The sequence below is a fragment of the Echinops telfairi genome, unplaced genomic scaffold (genome assembly GCF_000313985.2).
Source record: "Echinops telfairi isolate 266 unplaced genomic scaffold, ASM31398v2 ScPeMD7_45;HRSCAF=164, whole genome shotgun sequence".
NCBI classification, from domain to species: Eukaryota; Metazoa; Chordata; class Mammalia; order Afrosoricida; family Tenrecidae; genus Echinops; species Echinops telfairi.
In genome coordinates this window covers 402,069-424,921 of record NW_022103943.1, presented here as the reverse complement: position 1 = coordinate 424,921, position 22,853 = coordinate 402,069, and the positions used below count along the sequence as shown (strand labels likewise).

The window sequence follows — 22,853 nt, the reverse complement described above, 5'->3', positions numbered from 1 at the left end:
CAGCTCTAGGGGAAAGCTCTCACTCTCTGTTGTCTCTTGATGAAGGTCATTGTTTCCTTTCAACTGTGGGTTCCAAATCCTTTGGAGGTCTCCTTGTGCTTTGGCATCAATTGTGTCCTACGTGTAGGAAATTCTCTGCACAGGGACCCTGGTCCCAAAGGTGATGCTTGGCACACCTCAAGATACCCTATCCCCCCTTACATCAAATTAGGACTATAACCTGAGTAAGGGTGTCACATTCCATCCTAATCACCTTACAATTGATTAAATGATCACATAACGGGTGATGATTACATCAGCCCATAACGGCCACATTACATACAACCAAACCTTTGAGAATCATAGCCTCATCATGTTGGCTCATATTTGGTGGGGGGAGGGGGGAATAATTTCAATCTATGACATGGACTAAAATTCCACTATCCTTTACAAGAAAGCAATGCTTTAAGAAGACCCTTGAGAAAGATTACCACACAGTGGATGCACATGGTGCTAAAAGGTGAGATGAATGAATGCATGAAATGAATGGTTTAACAGTATCTAAAATTCCACTTCAGTTAGTGATCCCTTCTTTTAGTAAAGTCATTTGTCACAGTTCAAAATAAAGTGTCTTGGAAAGAGACTAATATTAGGATATAGAAGAGGGGACAAATGCCTGTAGTAAGACCCTCAGTCAAGAAAATATGTAGTAATATTTGAATCGCAGATTCATAGTGATTAAGTTAGAAGGCTCTGGAACCAGTCAGTTTGGCTTGGTTCAAATCCTGTTTCTGCTATTTACTTGTTCTGTGACACTGGACAAGGTACTTAAGGCTTTGGTGACCTAGTTTGTTCATTTTAAAAATAAAGATGCTATTAGTGCCCCATCCCAGAATTATCATGAGAACTAAGGATGCTGGTGGCATGGTGGGTTACACGTTGGACTGCTAACTGCAAGGTCAGCAGTTTGGAAGCAACAGCCATGAGAGAAAGATCAGGCTTTCTACATCTGAAAAGATTTATATTCTCGGTAACCTAAAGGGGCAGTTGTACTCTCTCCAGAGGCTTGCTTTGAATCAGCATCAACTGGATGCCATGAATTTGATTTTGTTTTTCTGGATTGAGTTAATATATGTGAAGCAGTTGCAACAGAGCCTGGCACAGTGAATGCTCTGTGATTGTTTAGTTACCCAAACCATATGCATTCTATGCAATTATCTATTTCAGTATCTTTGGGGAAAGGTAGGTTCAGAGAAGGATCTACAGAGTTCAAGTTCACACAGTAAATTATAATGAGATTTCCATATTCCTTTGTCTATATTGTCACTTTCCCTACATTAAAAAATGGAGGAAATAAGCATAATAGTCAACAGTTAGTACTTACTCTGAGACAAGCACTCAACTAAGCACTTTACATTGATTATTTTGCTAAATATTCACAATATCCCTGTGCTACAGACCCTCCCTGTTATTATCTACATTTTGCAAATGCTATGATATAGAGTAGGGAAGTGAGTTTTCCAAGGTTCCAGAGCTAGTGAGTAGTAGAGACAAGATTTAACCCAATTAGTCTGGCTCCAGAGTTTGTGCCTTGTCTAAAATGCGTTCTTAGTTTAATTTTACTAATTTCAGTCTTATGGTAAGTACTAAGATGGAGTGGAAACATATCCCAGGTCACTAGACTATAAGGATGTGTGGTCATAAAAATGGCAAGGCAGAGTGAGGAGAAAATCAAAGGAAGGTTTCTCAGAACAGAAATTTGAACTGGCATTTAAATGAGAATTCAGTAAGGTCCAAGAAGTTGTCTATATTTTCCCATGGCCCTGAGAATATCATGGTCAAAAACCCATTAGAGATTAATAAACTTGTTCCAATTTTATACATTGGAGTAGATGCAGATACTCATCATGAATTTTGCCTCTGATATTAGTGGTTTTTTTCCCCCACAAGGAACCCCAATTATTTTGCCATTGTTATTGTCAGTATTTATGATGAAAAAAGAAGTTTGCATGAGCTTAGAAACTGCTTATCTCTGTGCCAGGGCCATCTGCACCTCCCCCATGCCAGCAGCTGAGGTCAAGCCCCACCAGATGCTCAGACCGGATTCCAGGAAGGGGCTCTTCTCTCCTACACCCTGCTCTTAGTTTTGGGAGTGGTCAGACTTCAATGATGATAAGCCCTGGGAACTTTATCTATGGTATGCAGGCTCAACCCTGAGTGCGTTAGCCTTTTCAGACAGTTAGGAGAAGGGAAACTCATAACTTCAGATATAAGGAGGACATTGGATGTAATTAATCACTTACCATGGGACATAAGCATTATTACCTCTTTTTTGACAGATGAAACTGCAACCTGCAAACACCCTACAAAGGAGTTGTGGAACAGGAATTGGAATACAACAAGCTAACAGTCATTGAAAATTATAGTACCAAGATAGTACTAGGCACTATTCTGAACGTTGAAATGAGTTATTTAATTTAATCCTTTCTGCGTCCATCCCCCAGGGAGGAGACAAAAGAAAAGTGGGCGAAGGGAGACGTCGGACAGGGCAAGATATGACAAAATAATAATTTATAAATTATCAAGGGTTCATGAGGGAGGGGAAAAATGAGGACCTGATGCCAGGGGCTTTAGTGGAGAGCAAATATTTTGAGAATGATGAGGGCAATGAATGTACAAATGTGCTTTGCACAATTGATGTATGTATGGATTGTGATAAGAGTTGTATGAGCCTCTAATAAAATGATTAAAAATTAAAAAAAATTAATCCTTTCAACAATTCTGCTTTCACAGTTTCAGTGGTCATAAGCCCTGGCTACATACCAATTCAAACTTTTGTGATAGCCTGTGAGAATGTGTGTAGGATACTCTAGGATGAAATCAGAGGAAAGGATCACTTTGTGAAGTAGGGAAAGGGACTGAAATTAGGAAAGGTTGTGTTTTATAAGAGGTGAAGGAGGTCCTGGCTACAAGCTCTTCTTGGTCATTTCCATTCTCCTCCACAGACCCCACTCCCAACTTGCCCTTGTCCCATTTCTGTCTTTATCCTTTATTCATGCCATTCCCCCCCTACTCTCTTCACCCTATACTGAAGTCTCTCTGTCACCTCCCTTTTTTAAAAAATCATTTTATTAGGGGCTCATACAACTCATCACAATCCATACATACATCAATTGTGTAAAGCGCATTTGTACATTCATTGCCCTCATCATTCTCAAAACATTTCCTCTCCACTTAAGCCCCCAGCATTAGGTCCTCATTTTTCTCCTCCCTCCCTCCCCGCTCTCCCTCCCTCATGAGCCCTTGATAATTTATAAATTAATATTTTGTCATATTTTGCCCTGTCCGACATCTCCCTTCACCCACTTTTCTGTTGTCTGTCCCCCAGGGAGGAGGTCACATATATTTCCTTGTAATCGGTTCCCTCTTTCCAACCCACTCTCACTCTACCCTCCCAGTATCGCCACTCACACCACTAGTCCTGAAGGGATCATCCACCCTGGATTCCCTGTATTTTCAGTTCCTATCTGTACCAGTGTACATCCTCTGGTCTAGCCAGACTTGCAAGGTAGAATTCATATTATGATAGTGGGGGCGGCGAAGAAGCATTTAGGAACTAGAGGGAAGTTGTATTTTTCATCGTTGCTACATCACACCCTGACTGGCTCATCTCCTCCCTGAGACCCCTCTGTGATGTCATCTCCTTTAATAGGGTAGTGTTTCTCTTTCCTTAACTCTTCTTTGTTGGTCCATCCCCAGTATCTGCAGCATTTTTCTTTATATTTGTGCCTGACTGTAACTCTTTAACTCTACTCCTCTCAATTCTTGTCTCCTCTTTTTGTATCCTTATTCTGTCTCTCTCTTCTATTTTCAGAGTTGTTGTCTATCCTTCTATGTGCCTTGATCTTTTCTCCTGCCCTTTTTGTGTCTGCCTCTGCCTCTCCTTATCTCTCACTTTCCCTCTGTTGGTTTCTTTCTTAAAATAGTTCTCTTTTTTGGCTGTCTCACTTTATCATTGTCCCTCTGCTTACTGGATAGCCTTCCTTCTCTTTCTTTTTAAAAAATATTTAAATTTATTATTAATTGGGAGTTAATAATATCATATCATTCCATCATCCAATCGTGTCAAGCAGTTTCACAAATGCTACCAGAGTTTCCAAACATTCTTTTTCTTCTTGGACTCCTATCATCATCTCCCTTTTACCTATGTCTTTCTTTACATCTCTCTCCAGCTATATCCCTTCATCCCTTCCTTTATCGCTACTATCCCTTCCTTTATCTCTACTTGTTTCCTCTCATCTATTTCTCTGACAGAACCACTTCTCTCTGTGCCATTCCATCTCTCTTTCTCTTATCTCAGACTTTCCCCTGTGTTTCTTGTTATACTCTTGTCCTTTGCCATTCTGACTCATTCCTCCTCTCCTGTCTATTCTCTTCTTTATCCCTCCCTTTTCCCCCTCTGGCTTTGCCCTGCTTCTCAACTTCACTTTCTATTCTTCCACCACAGCTTTGTCCTACCTTGATGTTCCCCAATTTCTCTTCTTTTTCTTTTCCTCTGTTTCTTCTTCTGCTCCTTTTCCCGTTCCTCCATTTGAATTACTGTTTATTCATTAATTTATTATCATATTCAACAATTACTTACTGAATACCTACTATATGCCTCTCAGTTTCCTATAACCTCTATTCCCCCTTACTCTCCTCTCTCAACCTTTGCCTCTTGCTTCTTTCACTGACTCATAGAGCTCTCTGTGTGGCTTTTTTTAAAAGCCAGGAGAAAATCCACAGAGAGCAATATGAATATACCATTCTGGGTGCACAAGATCTGGAACCTTATTTCTGAATCTCTATAAAGTAGTACCTATATCCTCCAGGTGCTTCTCCCTCTTCTCATTGGGCTTGATAAGGAAATGCTCTAGGTTGAACTTTAGGCACTCTGATCAATAGCATCTGTTTTGTATTAGCAGGCCAGTATTATTAGATTATTGACCTTAAGCATTGTCCAAGAAGTTGGTAGGTTGTAAACTCTCATTCTGCTACACAAAAGCACACTGCAATGATCCTTATTTTCACATGGCAGAGCCCGAGTTAGAATCTAGGCTTCCTAACCTCTAATTGGGATTCTTCCTCCATGTCTTTAATTGATTCCTTCCTACATTTCTCTGATTAATGCTCAGTTTCTAGTTCTCCTTTCTGATACTCTATTAGGAGCCCTGGAGGTGCTATCAGGTAAGTATTGGACGGTTAACAGAAGTCAATTGGTGGATTTCAAATCTCCAGCTGTTCTGCAGGAGAAAGATGAGGCTATCAGCTCCCAAGAAGTTTTACAGCCTTAGAAACCACATATAGGGTTAGTATGAGTCAATGGGTTTCGTTTTGGGGTTTGATGACCTATTGACCCATTTTACCTATGAGGGGAAAGCTCTTGCCCTGGGAATGGCAGTAAGTATTGGATGTGATGCTAAGGACAAAGAAGCCAGCACAGGAATTACCCTTGACTTTAGTCAGGCCCTCGTAATAGAACTTCATTTGTTTCACCTATTCTACTGCAGGACTTCGGGTTCAAGATGGTTACAGTGGCCCTGTTGCTCCAGTGCTGCCCAGTGCTTTCTCGGGGCTCCACAAGTCTCCTGGGAAAGTTGGTAAAGACTCACCAGTTCTTGTTTGTTGTTGGACGCTGTCCCATCTTGGCGAATCAAGGAATAACCTGTTCTACAATCCACCTTGAGGCCACCAAGGCTGGAGGAGGTAAAAAAAAGGAGGTTACTGGCAAAGTGAAGACTTTCTAGGTCTTAGGAAAATTAGGAGTGATCTCTTGAAAAGTGTTAAGGCAGGATGAATTAGGACAAAAACCAGGATATATATATATATATATATATATATATATATATATATAGAGAGAGAGAGAGAGAGAGAGAGAGAGAGAGAGAGAGAGAAAGAATATAACAGCTAATTAGTCCACACAGCAGTACAGAGAGCTCAGTTTAACTCACTTTCATGGAACAGTTCATATACTGGAAGTGCTTCAACTTATGTGGGTTGTCAGGTCCAAGTCAAGGAAGCAGACAGCGAAGTCCTCCCTCAGGCAAGGCGGGCAGAGTCTGCCCACAGGCAGCAAACAGCAGGGTGGGTAGCACAGGAGCTTAGCAAAGAAGGCCTGGATGGGATATCAAACTCAAGCAATGCAAAGCAACAGGATCCACCAGCCTGGAGTTCAAACGATGTATGCACCAGCATTTTGATGAAGCGGGTCTCGAAGGAGCATCAAGCTCTAGAGACAAGATCCATGGGTTGGCTTGGCCAACAGGTAGTGTAGCTCATAGGTTGAGGCAGAGAACTAGCTAAAGCAGCAGCATGCTGCTCAGATCACCAGAGAGCAAGTGAGAGGGGGGTGGACCTTGCAGAGACATTTATCTTTTTGCCCTCCAATCAAACCATGACCTGATTAATCCCACATGTTCCTGTTGGCCAGGTGGGCACAATAAACCTAACTATCACAGCTTATTAAAATGTATCTGCAGTATGAGTCATTCCCATCAGTCTAAGAGTTGAGATAGGACTTTGGCAAAGAGTAGGTTTCAATAAGTGTTGAACTGAACTTATGGCTGGAAATTAATCCCCACTTGCTCTGTTACCTTTTCCTATACACTCCATTTTCAGCTAATGCCCACTGCCCCTTCATGCTGGCGGAACTCCAGGAAGGGAAGAGCAAATTTGTGCAGAAGGCAGCCCCGGAAATCCAGGAGGATGTGAGGGCTTTCAAGAAAGGTTGGCATCAAGTCTCACTTCATAATAACCTCTATTGCTAGTGCTTGAAACAACTTCATCACAGTTCTGTGCTTTGCTAATCCAAAGGTAGTGAGTACATATCCTATGACAGGAACTATTTTCCAGGAGAATCATAGTAAAACATGACTTAGATTGTGCATTGAAATGAAAACCATTTTCACTCTGCAAAATGCATGCACACATGCTCATGTGCACACACACACACACACACACACACAGAGCTAAATGGATCTCATGAGGTTGTGTTCCCATATTTAAAAAGACAACCTGGGTTATCATAAATAAGAAATCTTTGGGAGCAAATACATTCTTTAGAAGGTCAACTGGCACAGACCATCCAAGATAATCACACTTAAAAGATAACTACATTGCTAACATCTTTTGTAAACTCTTTTGGGATATCTTTAGGGACAAATATAGCAAACTTGTATTTTAATGGTGTTCATAAAGGCATAGCAAGGTGCCCTGCCCTGTGTATACCTCTCAATTGCAGGACCCAGAATGGCTGCCCTAGTTAAATCACCCAAAGGGAAAGTCCTAGTTAGAAGGAAAAATGCCTGAAATTATAGGAGTCTCCACTCAGGGAGATGGAGAGAGGCTCAATTTGCATAAGATTTCTTCTGTCTGAAAAAGGTTTTTCGCTTTATATAAATTAAGACTATACTTCCAATACAGTAGCCAACAGCCACATGTTGCTATTTAAATTTAATTTCAAATAAAAAAAATTTTAAGTTTAAATCTTAACTACATTTCAAGTGCTCATTAGGCACATGTGGCCAGTGTCTAACATATTGAACAACATCAAAGGAAAAAAAACACTCATCACAGAAAGTTCTAATGAACTTCCAAAAGTATTTAAAAGAACTTAATAAACAAATTAAATAATTAAATACTAAATGGCTGATTCATATAAAGTGTTTAATCCAGTATTTGGCATAAAGTAAATGTTGTATACATTCAATATCCCTTATTGTTTTAACGATATGCTGAGTAAATTGGATAAGCAATATAAATTACCTATCATAGTATTCCTTGGGAGGGGTGTCCTTGTGACATTAAATAATATATTTATTTTATTATTATAATTTGATTACCGAGAAGTCCTTGGTATATTCTTTCCCCTATACTTTAGTTCATTTCCTAGCCACCTTTGTGGCTATTCAAGTATATTTGTGCATATACATTTTTCTTTGTTATTCTTCGGTTATCTATATATCTATGTAACTTTATTCATAATAATATTTATTTGTTTGTTTGTTTATCTATTTATCTATCTATCTATCTATCTATCTATCTATCTATCTATCTATCTATCTATCTATCTATTCTCTTCCTCCCTCCCTCTTGTGCCCTTACCCCTGGCTTCTCCTTAACCATCATGGTCTGCTTCTTTTGGTGGGAAAGCCATTTTATTCTTTTATAATAGGGATCTTAAGCATTATTTATCTTTATGGGATTGACTAACTTTGCCCAGCATAACATCTTCCAAATTCATCCATGTTATAAGGTATTTGATCATTATTCTTTAGGGGTGCATTGTATGATTCCATTGTATGAATATACCAAATTTTATGTATTCAGTTCTCCACCCACCAACATTTTGGTTGTTTCCAGCTTTTAGATATTGTTAATAGTGCTGCAATAAATATGGGTATGCATGCATCCGTTTATGTTTTGCTTTTTTTTTCTTTAGGATATATACCAAGTAGAGGGATTCTGAGTCCTATGGAATTTCTATTTTCATTTGTTTGAGAAAGTGCCATACTGGTTTCCACAATGGCTATACGGTTTTGCAACCCCCACTAGAAATAAATGAGGGTCCCATTCTCACCACATCCTCTCCAGCATCTATTATTTTTTAATTTTTGAACTTTGTTATCAATACCAGTGTGAGGTAGTGTCACTTTGTCTTAATTTGCATTTCTCAAACTGCTCATGATAAGGAGTCATTTGTTTGTCGCTTGGATGTCATCTTTGGTGACTTGTCTATTTATGTCTTTTGCCCATTTAAAAAATTAAATTGTTTTTCTTTTTCTTATTTCAGTTTTCTATAAATTGTAAAAATTAGCTTTTTATCCATTGTATCATTGCTAACGCGTTTTTGGCTTTTTAAAAACCATTTGGTGGTTCTCCTTTTACTTTTATCATGAGTTCGTTTGCTACACATAAACGTTGTATGTTTAGGATGTCCAAGTCTTTTATTTCGTCTTCAGTTGTGTGAGTGTTTTACATGATGTTTGGTAGTGGTTTTATACCTTGTATTAGGGCCCTTGAATTTGTCCTTATTTTTAAATTAGTGATCTTTATAGTTCTAGAGTTTCTATTTAGGTCTTTAATCCATCTTGAGTTCATTTTAAAATTTGAGGTGCGAATTCCAATTTATTATTATGCAATTGGAGATACAATTTTGCCAGCATAATTTGTTGAAGAGACTTTCTCTTCCACATTTAATGTATTCCCACACATTATCAAAAACTAATTGTTTTTGTGCATGGCTTAACTTCTAGGTTCTCCATTCTGTTCCATCGGTCTATATATCTGTAGTTGTACCATAACTTCAATTTTGATTACTGTGGCTATGTAATAGATTTATTTTTTATTAAAATTATTTGTTTATTTATTTAAATACTTTTATTTGGGGATTCTTTCATCTCTTATCACAATCTATACATTCATTCAGTGTGTCAAGCACATTTGCACATATGCTGCCATCATCATTTTCAAAGCATTCTCTTCCCACTTGAGTCCCTGATATCAGCTCCCACTTTCTTCCCCCTCCTCCCACGCTCACCCTCCCTTATGAAACCTTGATAAGTTATAGATGATTATTTTCATATTTTATATCATATTCTGCCGCCCTTCACTCACTTTTCCATTGTTCATCCCCCTGAGATGGGGTTATAGGTTGATCCTTGGGATCAATTTCCCTTCCTCCCCCCACCCTCCCCTAATCTCCTGGTATCTCTACTCTCATTGTTGGCCCCGAGGGCTTTATCTATCCTGGATTCCATGTGTTGCGGGCTCTTGCCTGTAGCAGTGTACATGTTATGGTCTAATCTTATTTGTAAGGTAGACTTGAGGTCATGACAGTGGGGGGGAAGGAAGCACCAAAGAACTAGAGGAAAGGTGTGTATTTCATCGGTGCTATACTGCACCCTGACAAGTTCATTTCTTCCCTGTGATCCCTCTGTAGGGAGATGTCCAATTGTCTACAGATGGGCATTGGGTCTCCACTTCATCCGCCTCACCATTTACCTTGGGTATGATTTTGTTCTGAGTCTTAGATGCCTGATAACTGATCCCATCAATCACACAGGCTGGTGTGCTTCTTCCATGTGGGCTTTGTTGCTTCTCATTTAGATGGTCATTTGTTTATCTTCAAGCCTTCATAACTCTGGCTAGATCTTTTGATAGTGGGCATCATCAGCTTTCTTCACCACATTTACTTATGCACCCATTTTGTCTTCAGCGATCATGTCAGGTAGGTGAGCATCACAGAATGTTGGATTGTTAGAACAAAGTGATCTTGTGGTGAGGGAGTACTTGAGTTGTGGCCAAATCCCTATCTTCAACCTTAATTCTTAACATATATATGAGTACATAGTTCTATTTCCCTCTCGTTATGCATATTTACATATGTACATGCCTGTATTTAGACCTCTATAAATGTACTTTGACTCCTGGTTCTTTCCTGTATTTCCTTTTACTTTCCTCTTGTCCTCTTGTCCCACTATCATGTGCGGCCTTCATTCGGGTTCAGTAATTCCTCACTCCTGACTAGCATGCCCATTGATTTTAGTTCACTTGTTGTTCCCTTGTCCAGGGGTTTGTTCACCACCTCCCTCGTTTTTCCCATTTCCCCTTCTCCCGTATCACCCCAGAACCATTGATTCCATTCTTTTCATCAGCAAATAATTTATCCCGCCTATCTTATCTATATAGACATGCAGATACATTAATAAGCACAAAACCTCCAGCAAAGCCAAATAAAACAACAAAGGAAGTCAAGACTAACAAAACAATAACAGCAGCAACAACAACAACAAAGAAGCCACTGGCAAAAATGGAAAGTCTTATAAATAGTGCAACATCTGTTTGTTGGCCTTTGTCAGTGTTTTCCAGTTGAGTATGATAGGGTGCCTCACTATCTCCAGTCTATTTTTGTTATTCCCGACGGATTTCATCACTTTGCTCTCCTTGATGCTCTGTTGCATGCCCTTAATGTTTCGCCCCAGGGTGATGGGTTCAGATTGTACACAATTCCCACACTGTGTCTCCAGTATTGGCTTGCAGAATTATCGTTTAGTGAGGGACTTTGTGTCTCATGATGGGGCTGGCCCTATGGTACCCTCTGTGTGTTGTCTGCTCTGAGCAGGAATATCATCCTCGGGGCTTGGTGGGCCAGGATGTCCTCCCTTCCCCCTCCCATCCCTTTTCTTTTCTCCTGTGTGTTCTAATAAGACACGCCCTCTCCACAAATTGTAGCCCCAGTGCTGTCCTCTGAAGTGAATTCTTTGAGGAGGGGGAGAGGGGTGTCCATATAGTTAAGATAGGGGCCAGCCCCACAGACCTCTCTATTGGTTCCCTGGTACATGCTGGTATGTTGTAGACACATCTTGGTGCATCGAGTTGAAGCCTTGTTTCTATCACCCTCTCCTGTGGATAAATAAACAATGCACTCCCCTTGAGTGGGTTAGTGCCGTGCTCCCCCCCAACCCATGACTTTTTTCCCCTTTCTTTCATTCTCTTATTAGTGAGCTGCCGTATATATCCCTGGCTTTGATTTTGCCCCAGCCATAGTTGCTGGACATCACTCCAGGGATGTATATACATAGTAGATTTTCCCTAGTTCCTTGTTTTTGTTTTTTTTAAAGCTTACCTCAGTGGACTCGTGTTGTCCTTGTTCTTTTGTGCTTGGCTTACGTCATTTCGCATGATTTCCTCCAGTTCTTCCCATTTGGTAATGTGCTTCAATTGTTCATCGCTGATTTTGGGGGATACATAGCACTCCCTTGTATGTAAGTACCACTGTTTCGTGATCCATCTGTTGATTTGTCTGTTGATGGAAATTTGGGTTGTTTCCAACTCCTTGGAACTGTGAACTGGGCCGCGATGAATATTGGAGCACAGATATCTGGCCCTGATTTTTTTTCTTGCCTCTTCTTGATATATGCCCAGTAGGGGGATTTCTGGGTCATTTGGTAGGTCAATTTCCATCTGTTTTAGATATCATCTAATTGATTTCCATAATGGCTGGACATACCGACAGGTCCAACAGCAATGGAACAGAGTTCCTATCTCACCGCAGTCCCTCCAAAATTTGTTACTTTCTGATTTTTTGAATTGGGGGTTATCTTTGAGGGTGTTAGGTGGTATCTCATAGTTGTTTTAATTTGCATTTCTCTTATGGCTAATGATCAGGAAAATTTTCTCATATATTTATTAGTCATTCGGATTTCTGCCCCTGTGAAACTTCTGTTCAGGCCCTTTGCCCACCTCCTTAGTAGGCAGTTAGTTTTTTCTTATTGAAAGCTTGAAAAGTCTTGTAGATTTTAGTAATAAGGTCTTTGCCTGATGAGTCATTGCTAAAGATGTTTTTCCAGTCTGAGGGCTCTCTTGGTGAGTTCTTTCCATGTTTACAGATGTTTTATCTTCAAAATATCCCACTATGACTTTGTGACTTCTCTGTATTTGTATTCTTCCCTACTTCTGATAGCCTATTTATTCCTTGTGCTACATTTCTCAGGTTCATCCTAATTCCCTCATTCATGGCCCTGATAGTTTAGGGTTTTACTTCAAGGTGTGTGATCCACCTTGAATTTATTCTTGTGCATGGAGTGAGGTAAGGTTCTTGCTTCATTTTTCTGCAGGTAGATATCCATTTTTCCAATGCCAATTATTGAAAGGGCATCTGCTTCCCATTTGATATTTTTGGGCCCTTATCAAAAATAACTTCTCTGTATGCTGATGGTTTTATTTCTGGGTTTTCAGGTCTTTTCCACTGGTCTGAATATCGGTTGTTATACCAGTACCACACTGTTTTGACCACTGTGGCTGTATAATATATGCTAAAGTCAGGTAGAGCAAGCCTTCCCATTTTGTCCTTCTTCTTGAGTTCTCTGCTAATTCTGGGCTTTTTCCCTCTCCATATGAAGTTGATAATCAGTTTTTCCAATTCTTTGAAGAAGGATGATAGTATTTGTATCTGTATAACATTAAACGTACATATTGCCTTGGGCAGAACTGACATCTTTACTATAACGAGTCTCCCAATCCATGAGCCTGGGATATACTTCCATTAGTTGAGGTCACTCTTGGTTTCTTTTAATAGTGTTCTGTAGTTTTCCTTGTACACGTCCGTTCTTTTATGTCAGGTATACCCCTAGATATTTCAGTTTGTGCTTAAGCATTGTGAAGGGTACTACCTTTTGGATCCCCTCTTCTGTGGTCTTGTCCGATGTATATAACAGTCTGATAGGCTTGTGTTTACTGATCTTGTATCCTGCCACTCTGCCATATTCCTCTATTGCTTCTAATACTCCACTTGTGGAGTTTTGGGGATTTTTGATACTTAAAATTATATTCTCTGTGAATAACGACAGTTTCACCTCTTCCTTCTCCAGATTAATACCTTTGATGTCTTTTCTTTGTCTTATGTTGTTGTCTGGGACCTCCAGTACCATGTTAAATATAAGCGGGTGTATGGGGCATCCTTGTCTGGTCCCCTTTTTCAGTGGAATTGTTTTTGGCTTTTCTCCATTTATTACCATGTTGGCGTTTAGTTTTTCATATATAGCTTGTAGAATATTGAGAAAATTTCCTTCCATTCCTATCTTCTTGAATTTCTTAAACATGAATGGGTGTTGGATGTAGTCAAATGTTTTTCCCACACGTATTGATATTATCATGTCTTTCTTATAATTTCTCATGCCAGTGTGGCAAATAATACTAGTCTTGGTATGTTGAACCATCCCTGAATCCCTGGTATGACTCCCCATTCATCATGGTGAATTTTTTGTTTTATATGCTTTTTAATTCCATTGACTAGTATTTTGTTAAGGGTTTTTGCATCGATGTTCATTAGGGATATTGGTCTGTAATGTTCAATTCTTGTGGTTTCCTTGCCCACTTTAGGTATCAGAGTTATACTGGCTTCATAGAAAGAGTTTGGCAGTTTTCCATATTTTTCTATGTTCTGGAAAAGTTTGTGTAGTTTTGGTGTCAATTCTTCCCTGAATGCTTGGTAGAATTCTCCTGTGAAGCCATCTGGCCTACGGGATTTTTCTGTTGGTAGTCTTTTGATAACCTTGTCTATTCCTTCTGTTGCTATGGATCTGTTGAGTTCTTCATGTCCATGTGGGATAGTCTAGGGAAGGATTGTTTTTCCAAGTATTTTTCCATGTCTTACAAGTTATTGAATTTTTTAGAGTACAGGCCTTCATAATACTGTGTAATTATCCTTTTGATTTCATTAGGGTCCTTTATAATGTACGCTGTTTCACCCTTCATCCTTTCTATTGAAGTTTGTTCCTTCCTTTCTTTGGTTAGGCTTGCCAGTGGTCTATCAATTCTGTTAATCCTTTCAAAGAACCAAATTTTAGTTGCATTAATTTTTCCCATTGTTTTCTTCTTTTACCTCTCCTGTATCTCAGCTCTGATTTTTATTCTTTCTTTCTTTTTGCTATTAGTAGGATTGTCCTGTTGACTCTGCTGTATATGGTGTAAGTTTTGTGGCAACATAACCATAAGTCTCTCTTCCTTTTTCACATGTGCTTGTATTGCTATCAGTCTTCCTCTGCTAAATGCCTTTGCTGTGTCCCAAAGGTTTTGGTACATCGTATATTCATTCTAATTGGTTTCTAGAAATTCCTGATTTCATCTTTGATTTGAGCTGATACTCACTTCTTTTGCAATAGAGAGTTATTGATCCTCAAATTGTTTGCCCTCGTTTTCATTGTCCTTTTGTTTATTTCCAGCCTTGTGGCATAGAGGTTGGAAATAGTAGTCTGTATAATCTCTATGTGCTTGAATTTACTCAGGGTTGACTTGTGTCCCAGCATTTGGTCTATCTTTGAGTATGTGCCATGTGGGACTGAAAAGAATGTGAAAGTTTTTGCATTGGGGTGGAACGCTCTGAAAATATTATCAGGACACGTCATCCAATGGTGCTGTTTAGATCTGTACCCTCCTTGTTAAGTATTTTCCCCTGTGATCTGTCTTTCTCAAAAAGTGGTGTATTAAAGGCACCTACTATAATTGTTGATCCTGTAATTTCTTTTTTCATCTTTTGGAGTGATTTATGAATTTGGCGTATCTCTCGTTGGGCACATACATATTTATTAAGCTCATTGGTTCTTGGTCTACTGTTCCCTTGAGCATTATATAGTGCCTCTTTGTCTCTTGTTACGGCTTGTTTCTTGAGATTAATTTTGTCAGAGGTGAAGATTGCTACCTCTGCCTTTTTTTGAATTGCCATTTTCATGGTAAATTTTTCTCCAGCCTTTAATTCTCCACCTGTTTTCGTCTGTAAGCTTGAGACTTGTCTCCTGTTGGCAGGCGATCAATGGGTTACGTTTTCTAAGCTAGTCTGTTAGCCTCTGCCTTTTAATGCCTCAGCTCAGTCCATTGATATTCAGTTATTACATCCATCTGTGGACTCTGACGTCATCTTGTACCATTTGTGTTGGGTGTTTTCCTACCTACCTAACTCATGGTTTGTGATGTGTGTGTTGTTGGTTAATTCTTGCCTTCTTTCCACTATTGAGCTAATTCTATCTTGGGGGCTGTTTTCTCTCTGCCGTCCTCTGGGTGGGGTTGTTTTATGTGGCAGTATGTTATTTATGCTTGGCGAGTGCTGTTCTTCTGCCCATATTGGGTCGGAAAGGATCTTTTGTAGGGCTGGGTTTCTTTTTACATATTCTTTGAGTTTTCATTTATCTGGGAAGATTCTTTCTTCTTCATCTGTCTTAATAGATAATTTGGCAGGATATAGTATTCTGGGGTTTGCTTTATTTTCCTTCAATTTTTGGAATATGTTATTCTACTCCCTCCTCTTCTTCATCGTGTCTGCTGATAGGTCTCAACATATTCTTATTTTGGTACTTTTATAAGTGTCTATTTGTTTTTTCCCAGCTGATCTTATGATTTTCTCCTTTTCCTCATCATTGGACAATTTAACTAATATGTGTCTTGGTGACTTCTTGTGTTTCCATCTAGCTGCTGTTCTTTTGGCCTCCGGAATGGTTTTCTGATTTCCATTTATTAACCAGGGGAATTTTTCCTCTAAGTGGTGTGTCTCTCTCTATATTTTCACGATAGACTTCTTTGTTGTGTCTTGTTCCAGTAGTCCTATCTTTCTAACATTATTCTTCATACCATCAGACATGGCTCTCATGTTTTCTTTAACTTCTCTGATTGTCTTATTTGACTGCTTTTCCCATTCATTGAAGTCTGCCCCATTATCCTCTAGGTCACTGGTGTAATTCTCTGCCTCCCCAATTCTGTTTGCAAAGTCTGTTAATTTGCTACTGGATTTTGTTTCTTCCCTTAGGTCTTGTATTTCCTTTTGTTCTGTTGCCTTTATCTCCTCTATCATTTCAACCCCTTAATGTATTGCTGCCCTCATATCCTCTATGACTTCAATCAGCATTCAGAAGATTTTTTTTCTGTGGCGGTTCAATGTCTGCTTTTTTTCTATGTATGTAATTGTTTTAATGAGTTCTGGCATTGTCTTCTGTTTCTCCTGATTTTTTCATTGAGGATTTTGCTCTTTACGTGTTATTTTTGAGGAGCCCGGTGCCATCTACCAGTCAAAGAGCACTGGGCTCTCTTTCTGGGGACTCGTATGAGTGCTTCTTTGAACTACCTGCAGGTAGCTGTATTGGGGGATTTAGACTGCTGCTGAATCTTCCTGTGACTTCACTCCTACCCTAGACAACCAATATTCTATTACTTGGAATGTGAGTTGGAATTTCCTCTCATGGTATGCTGATCAGGTGATTGTGGGCCCACAATGATGGTGTTTCACTGGATGACCTTCCACTAAGCCATACTAGTATGTCTCATGGGGCTTGGAGCGCCTCAGATAACGTGTGGTGTTTCCCCCTGCAACTTGAGTGCCACAGAGGGTGTATGGGTGTACCTTCCTTGGTGTAGAGCACCATGGGTGGCAGGCGGAATTTCCCTAGTCAGAGAGATCACCGTGGAGGTTGGGAAGATGTTCCCACAGCAGCATGGATCACAACAAAGAGTGGGTAGGAGCCCCCCAGTCACTTGTATGGACTTAAGTTGTAGTTTGGAGTTCCCCCAGCTGTTTGAAGGTGAAATCCCCCCACCACTTGGGATGTAGTGGAGGGTGGGCCTGATTTCCCCAGCTGTGTGTGACGCCCACATTTTTGGACAGGAGCTCCTCCAACTGGTCCGACAGAGTTTCCCTAGGGAGAGGGGAGTGGTGGGCAGGCTGGTAGTTACTTGTGGAAGAAAAGTGAGGGAGAAGAGATGAAAAAGGAGAAAACAAAGACAAGAGCAAAAATAAAAAACAAATTAACATAGAGACACGCAAAAAGCAAAGAAAAAATAACAACAAAAACAATTACATACATAGAAAAAAAGCAGACATTGAACCGCCACAGAAAAAAAATCTTCTGAATGCTGATTGAGGAGGATCAAAGAAGAAGAAAAAAATAAAAAAGGGTTAGCTGAGCCCATGCTGTGCCTTGTGTAGCACTACCTCATATGGTGTGGAGCACTGCCACATGAGGCAGGCTAGAGGTCTCCCTGCTAGGTGGGTGGTGTTGTCCTAGGCAGAGGGTAGTGAGCTGGAATCCAGCAGTGGCAGGTGGAAGGTAAGAGAGGGAGAGGAGTGAAACAGAACACAAGATAAAAAGAAGAATAAAAGAGAGAGAAGAAAGAAAGAAAATGAAAAGAAAGAGAAAGAAGGGAAAAACACAACTGTGCTCACTAAGACTGACTGGTGGAAAAAGAGAAAAGAAAAAAATAAAGAGTAAAGAAATAAAAATTAAAAATAAAGAGTAAGGGATAGCTGATCCCTCATTGTCTGAACGTGGAACTGGAGGGATTTAAAACCTGCACCAAGATTGCAGGTTTGTGTGCCCTTTTGGTGTAAGGTCTGGGTAGAATTTCCCTATTCATCAAGATCACTGGCCACATGGGGGTTTCCTCAGCAACGTGGAGTGCTGTAGCGGGCTGTCGCAGCTGCCTTTTGTGATATACAGTGCTCTCACAGAGAGCAGGCTGGAGTTTCCCCTGCTGTTTGGGTAGAGTTGCCCTAGGCAGAGGGTAGTGGCCCAGAAGCCACCAGTGGCATGTGAAAGGAAAGAGAGGGAGAGAAGAGGGAAAAGAAAGAAAAAGAGAAACAAAACAAAACTGGGCCCACTGAGATCAACTGCAGTGGGAAAGATAGAAGGTAGAGAGAATAAAAAGAATAGTAAGGGGATAGCTGAGACCTGATCACCTGACGGTGGGGCTAGAGGAGTTCCAACCCTGCCTCAAGGTAGCAGGGTAATGTGCCCACTTGGTGTAGGGTCCCACAGATGCTGGGCAGAATTGCCCTTGAAGGCAAGATCACAGCGGAGGCCAGGCAGCAGTTCCTGCAGCAATGTTGAACGCTGGAGATTACTGGTATAGCTGCCTTGTGCTATATGCAACACTGCAGCAGGGTTCGGGGAAAGTTCCCTCAGCCATGTGTAGAGCCCCAGGACAGGCAGGGGAAACCCCAGCCACATGGAAGACAGGCAGGACCTCCACAGCTGCGTGTAGGATCATTACTGAGGGCAGATGGTAGTGCTCCCAGTTCAGCTTGCAGAGTTGCCCCAGCTTATGCCAACACCACTGATGCCCCAACAGCTCAGAGTTTTTTGTTCCCCGCCCCCCCTGGTTAGCTGGAAATGAATTAAATTAAATTGCCCCCTGGCTCTAGGTATGTGTTCAATGAACTACTCTGAAACTGAGGCTCTCTCCAGTGGATCTTTATGTTGAAATCCTCTGGGCTCTGTAGCTAACTTCTGGCATTCCTTAGCATTGTCTCCCTTATTATGATAATGTGTGTTAAAAGACTCATTCTGCCAGTTTGTCTTGGACTTAAATAATGAACCTGGAATTTGCAGTTATTACTCAGAAAATATTTTTTCTCTTTTTAATATTGGGCTTATGGGTTTCCCTGATTTCGGGGCTGTCACGCTGATCCCCAGAGGAGGAGATCTTGCTTATCAGAGTTGTTTTCTTTTCGGCCAACTGGAACTGAATTTACTCCCCCTGGCTATGCCTACCTCCTTATGCTCTGCCCCATGCCGTTATCTGACTCAGGCAAATTTCCTGATGTCTTCAATTGCTCCAATCTATGGTTAGGCATGCTGACCCTGTCCCCCAGGGTATGGGTGCAAGGCAGATAACAGCATGGGGAGCTCTAATTCTAGTTTTCAGAGGTTCTTGTCGAGTCTGGGATTATGACCCCTTTTGGACCTCATCCTGGGGAAATCGCTACTCGCTGCATTGGTAGCTGCTCTATCTGGAGCCCAGGAGCCCAGCCCAACGAACCTAGAGCGTTTCAGTGTGTTCTTGGTTTACTTTGTCAGTGAAAATTTTAAAAAGCGAGGTTCAGGACAGACCCTAGTACTCTGATTCTAATATTAGGACTCCGCCTCCCAGTTTCCTTCACCTGATGTCCCAATTTTCTGGTCTGGCAGCAGGAGCTCCAGGTGGGTAAATCTAACTGCTTCCCTTATGTAATAGCTTTTAAAATCCATTACATCTTCCAGCTCCCTTATGTAATAGATTTTAAAATCAGAAAACAAGAGGCTTCCTACTTTGTCCTTTGTTTTTAGGAGTGCTTTGCTTGTCCTGGAATTCTTTTCTTTGCATATAAAATAGGCGGTTAGTTTTTAATTTCTCTGAAAAATTGTGCTGGGATTTGGGTAGTAATTGCACAAAATATATATGGCTTTAGTTAATATTCATATTTTTTATAATTTTAAGTTTTCCTATCCATGAACATGGAAGCAACAGTAAAGAGATCAAACATTACATTGCACAGGGTAAATCAACTGCAGAAGACCTCTTTAAAGTGTTGAAAAGCAAGGAGGTTACTTTGAAGAATAAAGTGTGTCTGACTCAAACCATGGTATTTTAAATGGTCTCATATTCATTTGAAAGTTGGACATAGAATAAGGATCAATGCATTTGAATCATGGTACTTGTAAATACTATAGAAAGTAACTTGGACTGCCAAAATAAAAACAATCTGCCTCAGAAAAAGTACAGTCAGAATGCCCAAGAATGGTAAGATTTGTCTCGCATATTTTAAATATATTATAAGAAAACAACATCATGCTTGGTGAAGTAGAGGAACAGCAAAAAAAATGAGGAAGAACCTCTACAAGATGGATTGACACAGTGGCTGCAACAATAGGCTCAAATATAAGAACAATTATGAGAAAGTTGCAGGACTGTCTAGTATTTATTCTGATTTACACAGGATCTCTATGAGTTAGAACCCACTAGACTGCACCTAACAAAAACAACAATATCCATGAACATGGTATATTCTTCCACTTATGTAGTTCTCTTTCAGTTTCTTTTCGTAATATTTTGTAGTTTTCTTTGTAACATCGTTTCTTTCTCTGCTTAGGTTTATTTCCAAGTATTTCACCTTTGGGGTGGTTATTGTAAATGGTACTTTCTTCTAAATTTTTTTCTCAGAGTTATCTTTCTTAGTTATCAGGAATCTGATTGATTTTTGTATGGTGATTTTGTAGTCTGTCCCATGGCCAAATTTCTCATTTATTTTAATCAATTCTCATACTTAAATTTTGGGATTTTCTCGATATAGAATCATCATGTGCAAACAGAAAGCATTTTACTTTTTCTTTGCCAACATGGATTTAATTTACTTTTGATGTCTTATAGCTAAGCCTTACAGTGCTATATTACCAGTTGTTGTTAGGTGTTGTTGAGTTAGTTTGATTTATAGCAACTCTAAGTACAACAGAATGAAGCACCACCCAGTCCTACGCCATCCTCACAATTGTTTTTATGTTTGAGATCATACATTTCTCTTTGTTCAATGTCCCTCCACTTTACCAAACATGATATCCTTCTTCAGGGACTGGTCTCTCCTGATAACATGTCCAAAGTATATGAGACAAAGTCTAGTCATCCTTGCCTCTTAGGAGTATTTTCACTGTATTTATGAGAAAGATTTGTTTCTGTTTCTAGATTTGTCCATTTATTCTAGGTTTCTGAATTGGTTGAGGTATAGTTTCTCATAATATTATATGATTATCTTTTTTATTTTGGTTGGTTTTGTGTGATGTCACCATTTTGTTTATTATTTGTGATATTTGCATGTTCTCTTTTTCCTTTGTTAAGCTTGCCAGTAGTTTATCAGTTTTCTAATTCTTTCAAAGAACCAACTTCTTGTCTTATTCATTTTTTCTACTGTTCTTTTGTTTTGTGATTCAAATATTTCTGCTCTAATCTTTTCTTCTAGCTGTTAAGGGTTAGTTTTGCTGCTATTGTTCTAATTATTGTAGATTTGGGCTTAAGGTATTGGTTTTGTTTCTTCTTTTTTGATGTGTGAACTTACTGATATAAATTGTTTTCTGAGTACTGCAGTTGCTGTGTCCTAAAACATTTTAAACTTTTAGGAAGTTGTATTTTCATCCTCATTTGTTTTGAAGAGTTTTAAATTGCCCTCCTGATTTCTTTACTTTCCCAGTAGATTTTTTTTTTCACTTGAAGAACTTTTTATTCTATATTTAATCTATTTATTGGTTAATTCCTTTGTTTTTAAAATAATTTTATTGGGAGTTCTTACATAACAATTGGGTATTATAACAAGCCGTAGTTTAATTAGATCAATCATAATTGTACAATTGCTGTCACCATCATTCTATTGGGGGCTCGTACAACTCTTATCACAATCCATACATAAATACATACATTGTGTCAAGCACATTTGTACATTTGTTGCCACCATCATTTTCAAAACATTATCTTTATTCTTGAACTCTTTGATATCAGCTTCCTTTTATCACCTCCTTCCCCCACCCTATCCCCAAGGAACCCTTATTATTATATATTATTATTGTTGTCTTATCCTACCCCATCCAATGTTTCTGTTCACCTACAATTCTGTTATTCTCCCCGCCCTTAGTGGGGTTATACAGTCATTATTGCTATAGGTTCCCCCTTCCTCCTGATCCTTTCCCTCACTTCCCATGCCTTCAGGGAATCCTTTCTCCCATTACTATTTTCTGAATGGTTTATCGATCTTGGATTTCATGCATCGAACGAACTTAATTATACAAGTAAGCATACACAGGTCTAACAGTAAGGGGCTGAAACATTAAAGATACTAGAGCATAGTTAGGTGTTTCATCAGTGCTATTTTGAACCCTGGATATATCATCCCTTTCAGAGGCCCCTTCTGTGGTTCTGTCCAATTATCTTAAAGGTGGGTTTGGGGTTTCCACTTTGTCTATGCTCCTTCCAGTCAAGTTAATTGCTAGTTTTTGCACTTCTGATACCTATTCCCTTAGACACCTCATGATCACACAGACTGGTATGCTTCTTCCATGTGTGCATTGTTGCTTCCCTTCTAGATGCCCACTTGTTTAACTTCAAGCCTTTAAGACTCCTGATGCTATATCTTTGAATAGCCAAGGATCATCAGCTTTCTTTACAACATCACCACATTTGCTTATGCACCCATTTTGTCTTCAGCGATCGTGTCGGGAATGTGAGTATCATATATTGCCACATTATTAGAACAAGCTGTTTTTGTACTGAGGTAAGATTTAAGTAGAGGCCCAAAGTCCATCTGCTTCCTTGTTGGGTGTGTGTATTTGTAGTACTGTCTACTTGTCTCTTCAACTCTACAAAAGTTTGATTAATGCATTTTGAGGGTCATTCATTGCGTAAATAGATATTTATTATGGTTTAATCTTGTTTTTTTGTGATTTTAAGAGTTATATAATGCTCTTCTTTGTATTTCATGATAACTTTTACGTCAAAATATATTCCACTAAAAATTGATATTGCTACCCCTTTCTTTTTGAAAATCGATCATT

The 22,853-nt window shown here is 39.5% G+C and overlaps 1 protein-coding gene across 1 annotated transcript in view; it reads left to right on the top strand.

The window, feature by feature from the left end:
* Positions 1 to 477: 477 nt before the first annotated feature.
* The window catches only part of ALAS2 (5'-aminolevulinate synthase 2), a 46,673-nt gene continuing 24,297 nt past the window's right edge, over positions 478 to 22,853 (top strand). The window contains exons 1-3 of the mRNA XM_045290643.1: positions 478 to 499; positions 5,529 to 5,724; positions 6,637 to 6,744. Coding sequence (XP_045146578.1) covers positions 5,544 to 5,724; positions 6,637 to 6,744 — 289 coding nt within the window. The 5' untranslated portion in view covers positions 478 to 499; positions 5,529 to 5,543. The remainder of the gene's footprint in view (positions 500 to 5,528; positions 5,725 to 6,636; positions 6,745 to 22,853) is intronic.